This window comes from Xyrauchen texanus, chromosome 16 (assembly GCF_025860055.1).
Source record: "Xyrauchen texanus isolate HMW12.3.18 chromosome 16, RBS_HiC_50CHRs, whole genome shotgun sequence".
Taxonomy (NCBI): domain Eukaryota; kingdom Metazoa; phylum Chordata; class Actinopteri; order Cypriniformes; family Catostomidae; genus Xyrauchen; species Xyrauchen texanus.
The window spans coordinates 19,738,879-19,757,003 of NC_068291.1; the positions used below are offsets into that span (position 1 = coordinate 19,738,879).

Here is an 18,125-nt window from a genome sequence, read left to right on the forward strand (position 1 = left end):
TTAGCCTGTTCTGACTCGGGTAGCTATGACTTTTCTAACTGATCAAACGAATGGGTTTTCCCATATAGTGGAAGATCCAAAACACTCAAAATTCCATAGACATACATGGTTGGAATCAATTAATTAATCAACCGATCAATCAATCCACCCATTCATCTATCCATGGCTTTGTCAACTGGATATGCAAAATTATATACTGAATATAATTTAGCTATATATAAAATTGCACAAATTTTTTTTCTTTAAAAAAAAGAACTAAAAAACTAATCTTGAGATAAATAATTTTCTTTATTTTAATCTATTGTTTGTTTAGTTTTTGTTTCTGTTTTATAGGTATAACAATGCAAAGTTTACCACTGTAGGGAATATCACAACAGCTGAAATGAACTAGTGATGCAATCTATATCTCTGCAATTTTCAAATCAGAAGGCAAAAAGCAAAGTAATTTATGAATGTTCCTTTAATTGTGTATGTATATAACCCGGATGGAGAAGGTCAATGCTGCTGTGCATAAAACAGAGCCACAAACTTTCCCCACTGAGCAGTGGCCTTGACATTCATGTAAACATGCCTGAGCTTTGAGTTCTGTATAATCACAATGTTTGTTCATGCAACTTTGCCCATGCCTTTCAATACTTTTTTTTTTTTCTTTTTATACATCAGTGTCATAAAATGAAAGGCAAAAACTATACAAAATAATCCAGCCAATCCAGCTCAAAAACATTGTCCCGTATATTGAGGGTAGCTAATGAAACATTAAGTGAAATACAATCACGGTTGGGATGAACAATAAATACTCTCTTTTGAATGTATTCAAAATGTATTACATTAATGTATTCCAATTCATATAAATAAGTAACGTATTCAGAATAATTTTGGAATACATATTTGTAAAGGCAAGGTACACTGGAAGAATTATGTGTGACGTCTTATTATCGTATCTGTACCACTACACCCACACTTTTAACATTTAAGAGAATTATTGTAATAAATGATACTATGTGGAGTTGGACACTTAATGGAAGGAAGGAGGTCAATGAAAAGGCAGTTCCTGGCCAATATTTCGTCCACTTTCCAGCATGTAAGAAAATGCTGCCTGTACCTTTAAGACCCAAATGCCCCAAGCTGTGACACTGTAGCTACCTAGCAGGTATTTTTTGTGAAAGTTAAAATTTTTTAAAAAGGCAATTCTGAACAATTTCTACATTTTAATCTTCTTCCTAACCTATTATTTAATTGGACTGATAAAGATGAATATATTTTGCCACAGAATTAGATAAGAAATGCAAAACCAAACGTATTTTCGAGATGATTAGTGGATGCCACATGCAGAAATTAAACAAAATAGTGAGGTCATGTAACAACGATGTAGTTTATGAATGATTTTAACTAGGCTTGCTTGCATATTATATAAATTTTTTTAGGGGGGGTGCTTTTAATTCTTTTACACTTCCTATTTAATTGTTGTAAACCCTTGTATGAGATTTTTAATTTTTTTTTTAAGTGAGATATAAATATGAAATACATGTCACACTTGAAAGCTCTGCACAGAAGCAACATCTACAGCTGTATTTACACAGCAATTACAAATCGAAGGACACAAAGTATAATTTGCTCAAATGTTATATTTGTGAAAAAAAATCTCCCAGCTATATTAATACTGGTGCACAGCTGTTAGCGCGGTGTGCAAGCGTGGTTGTCATGTATTTAGTACCGAATCCTTATACATGAATAAGATATATATATATATATATATATATATATATATATACACACCCAAAACCGCCACTCAGGATTATAAGCCACAATTGTGTTTTCAAATAATCCAAATTTGTTGAGAAAGCACGACAACACGAACACAACACTGCACAATCTCTGTGGAAGAGAAAGCAAGAGGACAAGTGTGCATTGTGCACATGTATGGTGCTTAGAAAAAGGCTCTTACTAGATTGACAAGATTTTTTTTTCTTTCATATCTGCCTTATTTTGTGGTCATTATGACAGAAGAACAAAAATTGTATAAAGCAGCTGTTCTTGAAAATGTAACAAGGGCTGAATACAGTTACTTCATTTTAGGATTCTGAATACGTAACACAGTTACATGTACTCCATTACAGCCCAACCCTGAATATGATCTCTACACATTATGGGTCAAATAACAGTCAAACAATGGGGTAAACAGGTACACATAACATAGTCCAAAATACAGAAGTGAACAAGGCAGCACATAACCATATGCCCTTATACAGCTTTTTAAAATTTACTTCAAAGGAAACAAAGGAAATTAAGGATCACAAATTGTGTACTTTTACATAAAAATTTTAAAATATAAATAATTTATAATTACAATATAATTTACATTGCACATGTGCACTCACATCATGGTGTAAACTACAAGAGCCAAACAAAACATTGTCAAATGCACGTTGGCACATACACACAGCGTTGTTGGGCATTTCTGCTAATATAACAGTTCAAATGTTCTTAATAATGTATTTTAATGTATTCCAGTGTTAGTGTAAACAAAGACCCTTTCTCCATACAGTATCCTAGGATCAGACATGATCCATTCATGCTAAATACACTTTAGAATAATAAAATATATACAAATGTCAATTTATCACATGTATAATAATGTGTGTAAACTACAACACCAATATCAATGGACCCTTTTCACATTTCTGGGTTTCGAACACACGCAAGTAAACAACTGCAGTGTAAACGTCTATAGCTGTAAATGGTAAACAACAGGAAACAGCAAAAGGAAAAATCCACTATTACATTTCCACTAGTTTCCAAAAGAGAAATAAATAGAAAGAGATGGATTAAAACAGTTATAATAAAGATGTTACATTTATTGGCACTCCCTCAGTAGGCCTATTTGAAAGTCTATCCCAGCAGCATATAGACTAGCATTTTAAAATGAATACTTGATTAATATAATGCAATATAATAAAGCTATAGATGTACACTAAATAATGAAACAATTGAACATGTAAACATTTTTGCTAGACTTACACTGCTAAATAAGGAAGGAATGCCTCATCACGGTCTGTGAAAAGGGTCCATTAAAGGTTTTGTTAGTTGAACACTTTGCGAAACCAAAAGTCTAACTGTACGCTTATATAAAACATTGTAATATAGCAGTCTTGGCACCACAATCTACAGCACCTGTACAAAATCATCATACCCCTTTGGAAAAGTCACTTTTTTTTGTCTTGCAGCCTGAAATCAAAACAGAAAAAAAAATCCAGCTTCATTTACACATTTTGCCTTACAACATTCAAGTAATAATATAGCAAAGGCAACAATTCTAAGGTGAAAAACTAGAATAACAGGGTTTAAAATAAGTGATCATATCTCTGGATTTATTACATTGTTGAGCAACCTTTTGCTTTAATAACAGCCATATGTTTGTTTGGATATTTCACTACTTGCTTTGCACATCTAGATTGGGGAATATTTGCCCATTCTTCTTTGCAGAATTGTTCGATTTCAGTCAAATTGCAGGGTGAGCGGCGATGGTCTGCTCTCTTCAAGTTCATCCACAGGTTTTCTATTAGATTTAGGTCAGAGCTCTGATTTGGCCACTCAAGTACTTAGACCTTCCTATCTTTCAATTTTTGTCTCATCTGACCATAAACCTTTTGGCCCATGGCATCAGAATCATCTAATGTCAGATGGGCTGGAATTTGTCTGAACACAAACAATTATGCAAGAAAGAATGGGCAAATATTCCCCAATCTAGAACCCAGACACTGTCATTAAAGCAAAAGGTAGCTCTACGAAGTATTAGATCCAAACCCTGTTATTAGTTTTTCCATCTTTATACATTTTTGGATTTTTTGCCATTTTAAAGACAGCTGGGGGTTGATTTCAGGCTGTAAGTCAAAAAAAGAAGTGACTATTCTAAAGTGGCATGACAATTTTCAATAGGCACTGTATATACTATGCTTAAATTCATTATTATAAATACATAAATCCTTTATTATACAAATTAAATATTGTACCTAAATTACAAGTGCAATTAACAAAACTGAATTTGCATTTTTTCTTAAACAGGTTAATTTATGTATAATTAATTATTCTTTGTCTCCTGGAATTTGATTATCTTTAAATGACTATGGACCGGTGACACTCCAGTGAGTGAAATCTGGTGTTCAAACTAAATAGCACTTGTTTCTTCCAAAATAACTGTGTTGTATTGCACTGATATAAAGGTATTGGAGACTTTATATAGTTTCTTTCGAGGTATTTTCCTGCTCTTTGCACTGAGCTGATGTGAAGAGGAGAAGAACCTGGGAATTACACACGCTGTATGTCACTGCGTCATTGAGAGGCGTGTCGGGATTAAACGACAGTATTAGAATGCTAAGTCTGACTCGCAAATCAGTACATTAGTGGTCTTTCATCTGTACTCCTATTGGACTGAGCAAACAACACAAGTCAGATGTCTCAGAATTGGTTGGGGGGAGAAAAATGTCATCATCATGCCTCATGCCCAAAGAGTGCCGTTAAGTTACTGTGCACTGGATCTAGACTAAGGCCTGACAGATGCACTTCTTTTGAGCATCATTTATGGTGCCTTTTTAACTTATAAAAAAGAAGAAGCATGCAATTTACATTATCTGGGGATGGAGGATCCTCTGATAACTGTACATTGCTGTATATCAAACATGGCGATATCTGTATCTTTGTTGAAGTCCAGAGACTTCTCCGTGTGTTGTAAGTTTAATTTTCACTGATAAGGCAACTCTGCTAATGCCAGGCAACTCTCCAAATTAATGGCAATGTGAAGCTGATCAACATAAAACAAGGGAACTTAAAACAAAGGTTACATTTCAGTTGTTATTTGATGCATAAACATCTTGTCACAATGTTATCTGCACTTCAGATATTCTAAAAGCACACTCAGTGTTCAGACTTATAACAGTTCTTAATTCACATTTAATAATCACAATAAATAAATATATAATAAATACAAATAAAATCAACAAATAAACTAAACTTAACCCTAGCAAACAATCTAAAAAAAGAAAAGAAAACCACTTTCATAACAATAAATGATAAATAATATTCACATGGTACACTGAAGATTTTGTCTTATTGCATATCTTTCAGACATATAATAAAAAGGATGTATTTTTAATAGACACCAAAGGGGGTGTGTGTGTGTGCACGCGGGCATACGTTCCTACTTGATATTCTTGAGCAGGGAAGTGCGAGCATTAACCACTGCTTTAAAGGCATCCTCGCTTCCTGGAGCCACACACTTGTCTGGATGCAACAGTACGGCCAACTTCCTGTATGCCTTGTTGACTTCCTCCCTTCAAGGACAGAATAAGAAAAAATCTACTATTGGTCTTAACTAACACACATCAAAACAGGCCTTTTAAAATGCTGACATTGCAAACAGGTCCCAATAAAAAGGCTTCACTCTGTGCATGTACAAGGACCTTGATTGGTTGGGCATGAGGAACGACAAAAGCCCATGATTGGTTTCTCAGGCTTCTGGTGAAATCTCAAAGAGGCTGATTAGGCTGGCAGGAGAGAATTTAGGAATGATAATTGGATTGCAGGCATTCTCTAATGATCTGACCCACATGATTAAACCAGCCAAGCTTACACATAATGTAAGTGTTGCATCAATCAGTATTGAAACATGACAATTAAATGGGAAATAATGGTATTTGGTCATGTTACTAATGTGCTATTTGTAATTTTTTTCTTTTTTTTTAAACATTACATTTGTAGTAAACATCATAGAAAGCACATTGTAAATACAAACAGCAATTGGCTCTTATAACATTGGAGAGGTTCAGTATGGTTTAAAGGAATATTCTGGGATCAATACAAGTGAAGCTCAATTGACAGCATTTGTGACAATGTTGATTACCACAAAAAAAGTTTGACTTGTCTGTCCTTTTCTTTAAAAAATCAAAGATTTTAATTACAGTGAGACATGTAAAATGGAAGCGAATGGGGCCAATTTATTTGGAGGGTTTAAAGGTGGCTGCACACCAGACGTAGGACATGGCACAGGTATCAATCACAGGGCACACTGATGCAGTTCAGGTGGCAGACAATAAACACAAAAGTTACCAAAGTTTTTTCCCTTCTTCAAGAACGAACAAAGTTACAAATGGCCACCAGGAGATGGCACCAAGTACACAATATGGACTCAATTATGACTCAAATGGCACAGTATGAAACTCATTATGTGAAGATCTTTACTAAAAGCATGGCTGCATGCTATGCAAACCTTTAGTTACTGTTGTGTTTGCATGTGTAATTAGTTATTATTTACAATTTTGGGCACTTAAAAACGTTTTTGGAAACTAGGATAAATTATTTTTGTAATGCTATAACTTTTGATTGCTTTGTTGTATCAACACAACATTTTAATCAGTTATAGGTGACATGATTGGAAACAAACACAAAAAATTATTTGGAGCTACCTTCATTTCACCCTGAGATATATAATGTAAAATAAGAAAAATAATAATAATAAAAAAAATTACATTTTGGCTCAAGATATTTTGTGATTTTTCAGCAGTTTATAAGCCTTTAATTAAAAAAAAAAAAAAACTTTCAGAGCTTAAAGGGTTAGAGGCAGACATGTGAATAATATAATTTTATATAACCCCATACATTAATTCTTCTATTAGAACTCATGTATAATTTGAGCTGTAAAGTTGTTTAAAACGGTCAACTTTTGCATGTTAAGACAGTTCTGCCCATAGAATGTCTATGGGGCCGCCATGTATGCTAAGCTTGTAGGCTCTACTAGGTAGAAGGGCTCTGGTTCTGAGGCGTGTGCGTCAGTGTAATGACTCCGGGTGGACACATTACAAAGTTTCCGCCCTTCACACCAGTGTTTATGCAGTATTACTGATAATGCATTTATTCACGATTAAGAAAAATGTATGCGTTTAACCTTTTAAATTAAATTGCATGCGTTAACTCATTAATTACGACAGCTCTATCAAAAACATTAACTGGTTGACCACTAGTTTGCACAATCAAATAAAATAAATGTATACAATCAGTTTCAAACCATTATATCAAATGCCAAAATATGTGGCCTGCTCACAGGCCATTCCAAAACAGCCTATTTAATAAATTACATGAGGTATATAAATAATGCAAATGCTGTACATATTGCAATGCACTGCAAGGATTATATATATTTTTTAAAGACATGCATTAAGACTGGAGAAAGCTATTTTTTTGTAAATAAACCTGTGGCTTTCTGTTTATGAATGACCTTACTGTTGTGCAATAGAGCCCATTGTGCAATATCTAAACAGTCATTCATCCAGAGCAAAGAGAATAAAGTACAATAGTTCAACAACACTAATAAAGCAATTTAGCATGAGATTGAGAATGAATGTGTTTCTAAAATCCATGACTTTAACTAAAGTTTGCAATGGTCATAGAACAGTAGTCTCATAAAATAATATGAAGAGAGGATTGCTCTGTTTTACCTTGTGGCCCCAGGTTTAACTCCCAGCATGTCCCAGCTGTCTTTGCTGTTGCGAATGCGTCGGATAGTGTCAGCCTGCTCTTTGGTAAAACCTACGTTGACCTCTGGAGAGGGTCGTTTCCCTCCGTTCTCACACATATCAGTTATGGAAGAGAAAAAGGCCTTTGGAGGGGGACAAAAGCAGATAACAAAAAAGATTAAAAAAGAGTGAAACAGAACAGAACTGGACAGATAAACGTTCAAAGGTGTGTTTGTGTTTCTAGGACATATTTTCATTCCTGCTGAGAAGGTGCTGGTATCAGGACTGTGTATGCGAGCACACACCTGAAACATTTCATTGATGCCTTCACCACTCTGGGCAGAAGTCTCAAAGTAATGAAACCCTCTGCTTTCAGCCCAAAGTCTCCCCTCACTCTCATCCACCACTCTTCTTTTCGTCAGGTCAACCTGCAGGGAAAAACAACCACTCTTTATTTTGGCCCCTATCAAATACAAATGCAAGCATGTATGTATATTAAGGTTTATATACTATCCTTCTGCAATTGAAATATGCAGTGCTATAGATTACCATAGATAGAAAGTAGAGATAATCGGTTTAACCAACGTGTAAATATCGGTTAAAAATATTGGTTAGCAGTAAATGGAAAATGCTTAGTAGAGATATGAACCTTGTTGGCACATACGACGAAGATGATGTTCTCCATGTTGGCCTGTGAACCCATCTCCTGCTTCATCTCTGTAAGCCAGCTATCCAGAGTATCAAAACTTTCCCTCAGACCAACATCATAGACAAGAATCACACCTTGAGAATCTTTATAGAACTCATTACGTACCTGTCAAAACATACAGCATCAATCTCTTCCAAAATCTAAACTCTTGTATGCATTTCAAGTCATTTATCTGGTTAAACAATCTGATCTTCTGTAAAGCTGCTTTGAAACGATGTGTGTTGTGAAAGGCGCTATACAAATAAAATTGAATTGACAATGACAAATACATGATAATAGAAAATGTCAAACACTGATGCCACTGTCAGGTTCTTCAGGGAGGATATTATATTGATGACAGCTCGATACTGCTACACAGTGGAACAATGAATTATTACCTTCTCTGGATATAAAGAAACAAGGTTTTCTAATTTGCAATAACATGATATCAATATAACTTTCAAACAGACCCTATCAAGTGCCAACAAGTGAAAATATAAAATAAGAAATGCAATACCTCATAGAAAAATGGATGTCCAGCCATATCAAATATGTTGACTTTTATCTCCCTTTCCCGAACCTGAACCCTTGAGGTGAGAAAAAAATATGTATTTTCATTCCATTATAAAGAAAACATGAATTTGTATTTTTATAAAATTATTGTAGTAATAAGAAGTGTCAATAGCTCAGTGACTGACAGCAAGAACTACCACAACTGATTCCATCATATGTTTTATGATGATGAAAAGGTCATTATTGATTTAGCATATTTAACTAAAGTCATAGAATGCTAAATGGGTAAAAAAAATAAATGAATGAGTTAAATAAATAATAACAGAAATATGATTAACGGTTATATTTTTAAGTCAGTAGGGCTGCACATTTATGACAAAAATCATAATTGTTGATTATTTCCCTTGATATTGTAATTGCGATTATTTCGATTAATATAATTTACATCAAAATAAGTTTTTTTGTGCGCAATATTCTTTAAGCAGGCTACACGCCCAAAACAAGAGAGAGAACTGTTACTGAATTTCTATATTTGCACGAAAAACAAAAGCGTTATTCAAATTTTGATTAAAGGGATTGTTCACTCAGTATTGTAAATGAGAACACAAGAACAACACTGGAAGATTAAGAGTTAATAAATTCCGGTGGTGTGGACTGGAGGCGCGCTTCTTTTGGACCTCTGAAACAACTGAAACGACTGAACCAGCACAAGAGGAGAGTGACTCAGTTAGAGTTTTAATATGTATAGTATTACTCTTCCATTTAAAGGGATAGTTCACACAAAAATTCTCTCATTATTTACTCAACTTCATGTCATCCCAGATACGACTCTCTGTCGCAGAACACAAATTAAGATTTTTGGAAGAATGTTTCAGATCTGTAGGTCCATATAATGCAAGTGAATGGTGACCAGACCTTTTTAGCTCCAAATAAATCACATAAAGGCAGCATAAAATTAATCCATAAGACTTCAGTAGTTACATCCATATCTTCAGATGTGATATGATTGAATGTGGGTGAGAAACAGATCAATATTTAAGTTGTTTTTTTACTATAAATCTTCACTTTCACATTCTGAAAGTGGCAGTTGAGATTTATAGTAAAAAAGGATTGAAATATTGATCTGTTTCTCACCCAGGGTGATCGCATCACTTCAGAAGGCATATATTAAACCACTGGTGGCATATGGATTACTTTTATTCTACCTTTATGTAATTTTTGGGGGGGCTTAAATGTTCTGGCTGAGATATTCTTCCAAAAATCTTTGTTTTCAGCATAAGAAAGAAAATCATACACATCTGGGATGGCATGAAAGTGAGTAAATGAGAGAATTTTCAGTTTTGGGTGAACTATTCCTTTAAATTATACTCAAAAAGTTAGCAAAGCAACAATTCTAGAAAACGAGGCTGTCTTTACTGATATGCCAATAGACTAATCTAAACAATTCTGATTTGTCATTGCATTCTTGCACTTGCATGCAAAGGACAAAAAACACATTGTAAATATAACATTTAGGCGCAACAGGAGTAGAACTAAATGGAATGCTGTAATTGACAATTTACGATTAGTAAATTGAGGCAGCTGTAATTGTAATCCAAATTATTTTTTTTTAATTTATTGTGCAGCCCAAGGGGTCTGTGAAACAGGCATGCACATATGAGTTGGTAAATTATTATTGCAAAAAGGTTCACTTCTGTATTGAATATGGTTGGACATGAATATATCAGAATTTGAAATGGAAGATGATGAGTGGAATTTGTGTATCCAGCATCCTAATATGCTATAATATATATATATTTTTTATGGAAAGACAGAGATCATTTTTCCCAAACCCCATCACTTACTTGGTTACTCCATAATCTATACCAGTGGCCAGATACTTGGGCACAAATCGCTTCTCACAGTACCGTTTAATAATGCAACTCTGAAACAAACAAACAAACAAACAAACAAAAATATGACAACTTTATTATTAAACATAATAATATGATTTGTGAAAATACCCAGCCTTTCCACATTCAGGTAGTGTAACCTACTAAATGAATAGCTCCTAAATTAAAAAATATAAACAACTAATCAGTGGTTAAATATAGTTTGGTTATAGAAATCTGACCACAATATGTGTAACATGTCCAACCCCGACACCTAATGTTACACTGAAAAAACATTTATAAGGGGAAAAGATCATTAAAAGGTATATCATTAAAAGGTTATTTCGTAGTGAGACAAAGACATCAAGCTGTTAGAAATGTGAAAACATAAAGGTACAAAATGACAGTTCAAACTAATAAAGATACAAGCAGATCTATTTCTTGTTTGATAATTCTTGTCACTGTATGTATCACATAATAATATCAGTCTTCTCACCTTCCCCACTTCTGCATTCCCCAGACTGATGACCTTAACCCGTAACGACTTCTTGTTTTCTCGTCTCTTCTGAACATTCGTGTCCATGTTGCGCTGGCTCAACGACGAGTCGGTGCTGTTTGTGTTTCTCTTACGAGAGGTTCTCTCGTATTGCGTAAGCTAGCTTACGCTACGGGAAAGATTCATCTTTTCTGAGATATTGAAGCCGAAAAATTATCCTTAATTTTTGTATCCATTGTCAACGCAGTGCGGCAGCTGCAGACCTTGAGCGGGCTAGCTAGCGAGCTCATAGGTTGCTCTGCGGCAACTGCTGCAGCCTATAGACGAGCTTGGGCGAACTCGCATCCAATGAGAGGCGTCCGCGCGCTCACTGCATCAAAGCCCGCCAAAATGGGCATGACTAGAGTGCATATAAGCGTAGTTGTAGGCTGGAACCCTGATTTTCATCTCTTCAGTGAAGCTCTTCGCATCTCTGAACTGGAAGCCGTGTCGCCGTTCGAGGGGCATCAAGCAAGCGTGGACAGCGCTCAAAGAAGCCGGCCGTCTTAGCCACCTTCAGCCGTCCTGCGAGCTACGCCATCCGGCGACGTATCCTTTTTAAAGCAAGCTAGTTCCTACGAACTTCACAAAAGAGTACGAGCGTCTTTTTAAAGATGCCTCGCTCCACTTGCGCCTCATGCCGCGCCCCTCTCAGCACCGGAGACCGCCACGTCATCTGCGCTCTCTGCCTGGGACTGGGGCATGCAGAGCTCGCCCTCGCTGAAGGCGGATGCGATCTCTGCGAGGAGCTTCCGATGTCGACCCTGCGGGCTCGACTCGAAGTGCTCAGGACCGAAGCCGCCGCACCGCCTTCCATTCAGCCGCGCAGAAAAAAGCGCCGCTCTCAAAGGCTGCCGGAACCAGTGGTAGAAGCGATTGCCTCGCCAGAGCCCCTCCCTCGAAAGCATCGCCTTCACCCTCCCCGCCCACCGGGACACGCAGTTGCCGCCGAGCCGCTGCTCTGCTGCCATCTCGGACGAAGAAGTGGAGGATAAGGGCTGTTCCATCATGGCTTCGACAGCGAGGAGTGGTCAGGCTCACACGCCTCCTCCTCGGCCCAGGAATCCAGCAGGACCTGCGCCGAGTCGAGGGGAACTAACGCCTCCTCACACAGGCCGTCGACCGCCTCGGGCTCGAGTGGTCACCGCCCCTGAGCAGGCTCCCAACAGACTCCACGCCGCACCTTTGCCCGCCCTCCGAGAAGGCGGTCTAAGCTGGTGCTCCCGCCTAAGGCCTGCAGAACTACTTCCGCCTGTGTTGGCCACGCCTATACCGCCGCCGCCAAGCCGCATCTGCTCTGCATTCCATGGCCGTCTTACAGACAGAGGCTGTTTCAGATCTGACTAGCCGACATGAGAGAAGCTGAACGCACTACGCCGCTCTCTCTGTCCGGTCTCTTCGGTTCCGCGGTGAGTGGCATTGTTGACCGTTTCCGAGCCCAAGCCATGAATCTCTTTCTGCCTCGTCGCGCTAGCTCCTCTGCAGGCCGCCCACGTGACCAGCCTCCTGCACGAGCCTCTTCACAGCGCCCAGCTCAACAAGCCAGACTTCTCAGCGTCGACAGGGCGGCCGCCCTCGATCGCGCTCAGACCGCCGCCCCCCTGCGGGCCTCGGCCTAAGATTGTACTGAAACCTGAGCAACCGAAGTCATCCTAGCGTTGTTGAGAAAAGGACGGCTCAGTCCCGCCACGGCCGGACCACCGTCAAAGCTTCACCCCCTGTCAGTCCCCTTCCCTCAGGCTACTGCAGTGGTGGATTCAGCAGCCAACAAGCCGGTGATACTACCCGTTTGCCTGCACTCAAACGCCGTTTTCACGGTGACCCAAAGAAATCTTGTAAAGAGTAAACATGCCTTATGTGTAGAAAATGTGCCCACAATCCAGTGCTCACCCCTACACACAAGCATTACACATCCCGTGTCCCTATCAGAGCACAGTCACATAAGCGGTTACGACCGCCGAGTGTTAGAGTTAATAAACGCCACCAGCCCGCAGGCGCTCTCCTCTGCCCGCTCTGTCACACGGCCAGCTGTATGTAAGTCCCGACGCCCCTGTCAGTCCCCTCTCTCAGGCTACTGCAGTGGTGGATTCAGCAGCCAACAAGCCGGTGATATTACCCGCTTGCCTGCACTCAAACGCCGTTTCCACGGCGACCCAAAATAAAGTCTTAAGTGTAGAAAATGTGCCCACAATCCAGTGTTCACCCCTACACACAAGCATTACATGTCCCGTGTCCCTATCAGAGCACACTCACATAAAGCGGTTACGACCCGCTCGAGTGTTAGGGTTAATAAGCGCGCCCATTCTCTGGCCGCTCTGTCACACGACCAGCCTTATGTGTAGAAAATGTGCCCACAATCCAGTGTTCACTGCTGCACACAAGCATTACACGTTCCGTGTCCCCATCAGAGCACACTCAAAAGCGGTTACGAACCACTCGAGTGTTAGAGTCAATAAATGCGCTCACGAATACGTGCGCGCGCCCATTCTCTGCCCGCTCTGTCACACGGCCAGCAAACACTTCTCTGTATGTAAGTCCTGTGCCCGTGGCTATGCTTTCGCACTACTTAACAGACGTGACTCTTTCCCCATTCACCTCAATCGGGAAGTCACTCACAGAACAGCCTGTCCATGCTGTCTGCGAGCAGTCCAGCATAAGCACAGTAAGCGGCCACACATTCTGTTCAGCTGCTGTATGCGGCAATCAGAGCGATTTGGCCATTCACCCTCTAACATTACGCTTCAAAGCGTGGGAAGATATTCCAGGGATATCCGAATGGGTGTTAAGCACAATAAAACAGGGCTATTTGCTACAGTTCGATCGCCGTCCTCCTTGCTTCAGAGCGCGGCTCGAAACTACTGTGAACACGGAAGCAGCGTGCATGCTTCGTTCAGAAATAGCAAACCTTCTATGCAAAAGGGCCATAGAGAGAGTGCCGCCTCCCCTGAGTGAGTCAGGGTTTTACTTGTCCCCAAGAAAGACGGCGGCCTCAGACCAATATTAGATCTCAGGGTTTTGAACAAAGCGCTTGCAAAAAGACCGTTCAAAATGCTTACAACCAGCAAACTCCTCGCGCATGTGCGCCAGGGGGACTGGTTTATTTCTCTCGATCTGAAAAATGCATACTTTCAGATTCAGATAAATCCCCGTCACAGGCCATTCTTGAGATTCAGCCGACGGCCAGGTTTATCAATACACCGTCCTTCCGTTCTGCCTGTCCTTAGCACCCGTACTTTCACGAAGTGGATGGACGCTGGCGCCGCACCCCTGCGGAGTCAGGGTTTGCGAATTCTGAACTATTTGGACGATTGGCTGATTTTGGCACAATCACATACGGAGCTTCTGTCTCACAGGACAGTTCTCCTCAGTCATCTGAACAGTTTGGGCCTTGCAGTCAATTGGACCAAGAGCTCACTACAGCCCAGTCAGGCAATTTCCTTCCTTGGAATAGAACTAGACTCAGTGGCAATGACGGCTCGCTTATCTACACAGCTGCGCGCGTGTGCAGCTGACTAGCCGCGTCATTTCAGATGAACAGCCTCACACCTCTGAAGAAATTTCAGAGAGTGCTAGGCTACATGGCCTCAGCCGCAGCAGTACTTCAGCTGGGTTTACTGCACATGCGCCCGCTTCAGCATTGACTAAACACCCGCGCGTCTCGCCGGGCTTGGGCCACAGGCCGCCAGCCCATCAAGGTGACTCAGACCTGTATTTCAGCTCTGCAGCCCTGGACAGTGGCCGAATGGTATCAGCGGGGAGTGACAATGGGAGCTGTGTCTCGCCGAAAAGTCATCTCGACAGATGCGTCCAACACGGGTTGGGGCGCGGTCTGCGAGGGCTCTCCGGTTTTCGGCTATGGTCAGTTCAGGAAAAGCTCCTTCACATAAATTGTCTGGAAATGATAGCGGTCGAGTACGCGCTCGTGCGCTTTCTCCCGGTCATTCAGGGTCACCACGTCCTGGTCCGTTCGGACAACAGATCTGTGGTATCCTACCTAAACCGTCAGGGCGGTGTCAGATCCAGGAACCTCTTCCATCTGACAAAACGCATACTGAGTTGGTCCTAGTGCCACCGGCGCTTGCTGAGGGCGACGCACGTGCCAGGCCACCTGAACGACGGCCCGGACAGACTGTCCAGAGACATTATTCCCCCAGGGGAATGGTCCCTGCATGCTCAAACAGTCCAGACGTTATGGCACCTATTCGGCAGAGCAGAGATAGACCTCTTTGCGTCCAAAGAGAACTCTCACTGCCCAATATTTTTCTCGAAAAGCGAGGACGCGCTGGCCCAGGACTGGCCCAGACACCCGCTTTACGCCTTCCCTCCCGTCTCGCTATTGCCACAGGTAATGCAGAGGATCAGGAAACGCGTCACTCGGTGCTCCTCATAGCCCCGCGTTGGGAGAATCAGACATGGTTCCCGGAGCTTACGCAGCTGTCACTGACAGTGCCGTGGCCCATCCCAGTGAGAGCAGATCTCCTCTCTCAAGCTCGCGGCACAATCTGGCATCCCCACCCAGAGCGCTGGGCGCTGCATGCGTGGGTGATCAACGACTACCCGTCGCTCTGCCAGAAGGAGTAATAAACACCATCATACACGCTAGAGCCCCTTCCACGAGAAGACTCTATGCGTCAAAATGGTCTGTGTTCTCAAAATGGTGCACCGACAGAGAGCTTCTACAAGAGCTGCTGGATAAGGGCAGATCCCCATCCACGCTCAAAGTGTATGTGGCGGCCGTTGCGGCGTTCGCTGAACCCCTGCACGGCCAGTCATGGGGTAAAAACGAGCTGGTCATCCGCTTCCTCAGGGGAGCTAGAAGGATGAACCCCTCGCGCCCCCCATCGGTTCCTATCTGGGATCTTTCTATAGTTCTCGAAACTATGAAATCCCCCCCTTTCGAACCACTTCAATCCGTGGATTTGAAATACCTTTCACTCAAAACCGTTTTTCTGACTGCCCTGTCATCAGTCAAACGTGTGGGAGACCTTCACGCGCTGTCTGTCAGCGCTGCGTGTCTTGAGTTTTGGATCAAGTGACTCCAAGGTCATTTTAAAGCCTAAACATGGCTATGTTCCCAAGGTGATCGGTACTCCTTTCAGAGCACAGGTCATTTCCCTATCGGCGCTGCCAGCACCCGATAGCGAACGCGACGCCAATCTCCTTTGCCCGGTCAGAGCACTGAGATTGTATACTGCGCGCTCCGCCACTTTCAGACACTCTGAGCAGCTTTTCGTTTCGTTCAGAGGGCGCACCAAAGGTCTCGCCGCCTCGAAACAGACACTATCTAGATGGATCATGGACGCTATTGCTGCTGCATACGCGTCAAAAGACCTGCCATGCCCGTAGGGCATTAGGGCTCACTCCACTAGAGGCATGGCATCCTCGTGGGCATGGTCCAGCGGGATTTCCATTCACGACATATGTGTGGCAGCGGGATGGACTTCCCCCTCCACCTTTGTCAGATTTTACAATATGGAAGTGCCCGCTCTGCAGGCAAAACTACTAGCGGTTTAATACGCTACAGCTCCCCTGGTGAGCTGCACTGATGGGACACATTCCACACAGACCGGCACCGCCACTCTGTCGCTCCCTTCCCACTATGTGCTTATGTATTACACAATCAATGACCCGCATTCTTGCCGGCCAAATATTATTACCCCACTCATAAGGGCTCCCCGGGTCCCCCTTAATTCCCTGGGGCTCATACAGTGGATGCTTGGCGCGCACGGCGTTGACAATGGGTTCCCATAGCGTAAGCTAGCTTACGCATATACGAGAGAACCTCTCGTAAGAGAACGTATCGGTTACCTAACGTAACCTCGGTTCTCTCTAGATGAGGGAACGAGTATTGTGTAGCCGGCCGTGCTCGCGCCACGAGCGACTTTTCGCTTCAGTCAATGAAAACCAGGGTTCCAGCCTACGAACTACGCTTATATGCACTCTAGTCACGCCCATTTTGGCGGGCTTTGATGCAGTGAGCACGCGGACGCCTCTCATTGGATGCGAGTTCGCCCAAGATTGTCTATAGGCTGCAGCAGTTGCCGCAGAGCAACCTATGAGCTCGCTAGCTAGCCCGCTCAAGGTCTGCAGCTGCCACACTGCGTTGACAATGGATACAAAAATTAAGGATAATTTTTTGGCTTCAATATCTCAGAAAAGATGAATCTTTCCCGTAGCGTAAGCTAGCTTACGCAATACTCGTTCCCTCATCTAGAGAGAACCGAGGTTATGTTAGGTAACCGATACGATTTCAAGATTGAAAACGCAGATTCAACACAGTGCGTTATTAAATAAAGATAAATATATAAATATATGGTTTTAAAAAGCAATATAGATCATAGAATAGTAAAGGAGTTTGTGAAAAGGCTGATAAGTAAGCAAAATATGTCTTATGATTGCAAATGATTGATAAAATATGCAAAACGGCAAGGGCATGCTATTGCGACAGTTACCGCACAATATTAGACGAATTCGTCAATGTGGACTCAAATGCAATATGGTCATTTAAAGGAATATTCCGGGTTCGATACAAGTGAAGCTCAATCGACAGCATTTGTAGCGTAATGCTGACTACCACTAAATAATTTAGACTCATCCCTCCTTTTCTTTATAAAAAGAAAAACGGAGGTTATATTAAGGCACTTGCAATGGTATAAAGGCGAACATGTCAAGCTTAAAATTTTTATAAAAGCACTTTCATTAATTCTTCTTTTAAAACTAATGTATTATTTGAGCTGTAGAGTTGTTTAAATCATCCTTTCAGGATTTATTGACATTATATCTTCATGACTACGAAGTTGTAAAATTGGAAATAACTTTACACAGAAAAGGTTAGTAAGCCATTTTATCACACTAAAATCATATTAACACACATATTGTTTACATCTTGTGGCTATACTTTTGAAATAGTGAGTATTTTAATGTTTATGGATTGGCCACATTCACTGCTACCCAGATTTGAGATTTATTTGTTATTTTTTTTAAACGAAAAGGATGGTCAGGTCATAATAAAT

At 41.1% G+C, this 18,125-nt stretch overlaps 1 protein-coding gene across 1 annotated transcript; it reads right to left on the minus strand.

Moving 5' to 3' along the window:
• Nucleotides 1-5,194: 5,194 nt before the first annotated feature.
• On the minus strand, nucleotides 5,195-11,160 carry LOC127657002 (dnaJ homolog subfamily C member 27-like). Its single transcript, XM_052145614.1, has 7 exons — nucleotides 11,074-11,160; nucleotides 10,551-10,630; nucleotides 8,711-8,780; nucleotides 8,155-8,319; nucleotides 7,811-7,933; nucleotides 7,488-7,648; nucleotides 5,195-5,327 (listed from the first exon to the last, which is right to left on the minus strand). The coding sequence occupies exons 1-7, from the start codon at nucleotides 11,158-11,160 to the stop codon at nucleotides 5,195-5,197; spliced, it is 819 nt and encodes a 272-aa protein (XP_052001574.1).
• Between the last annotated feature and the right edge of the window lie 6,965 nt (nucleotides 11,161-18,125).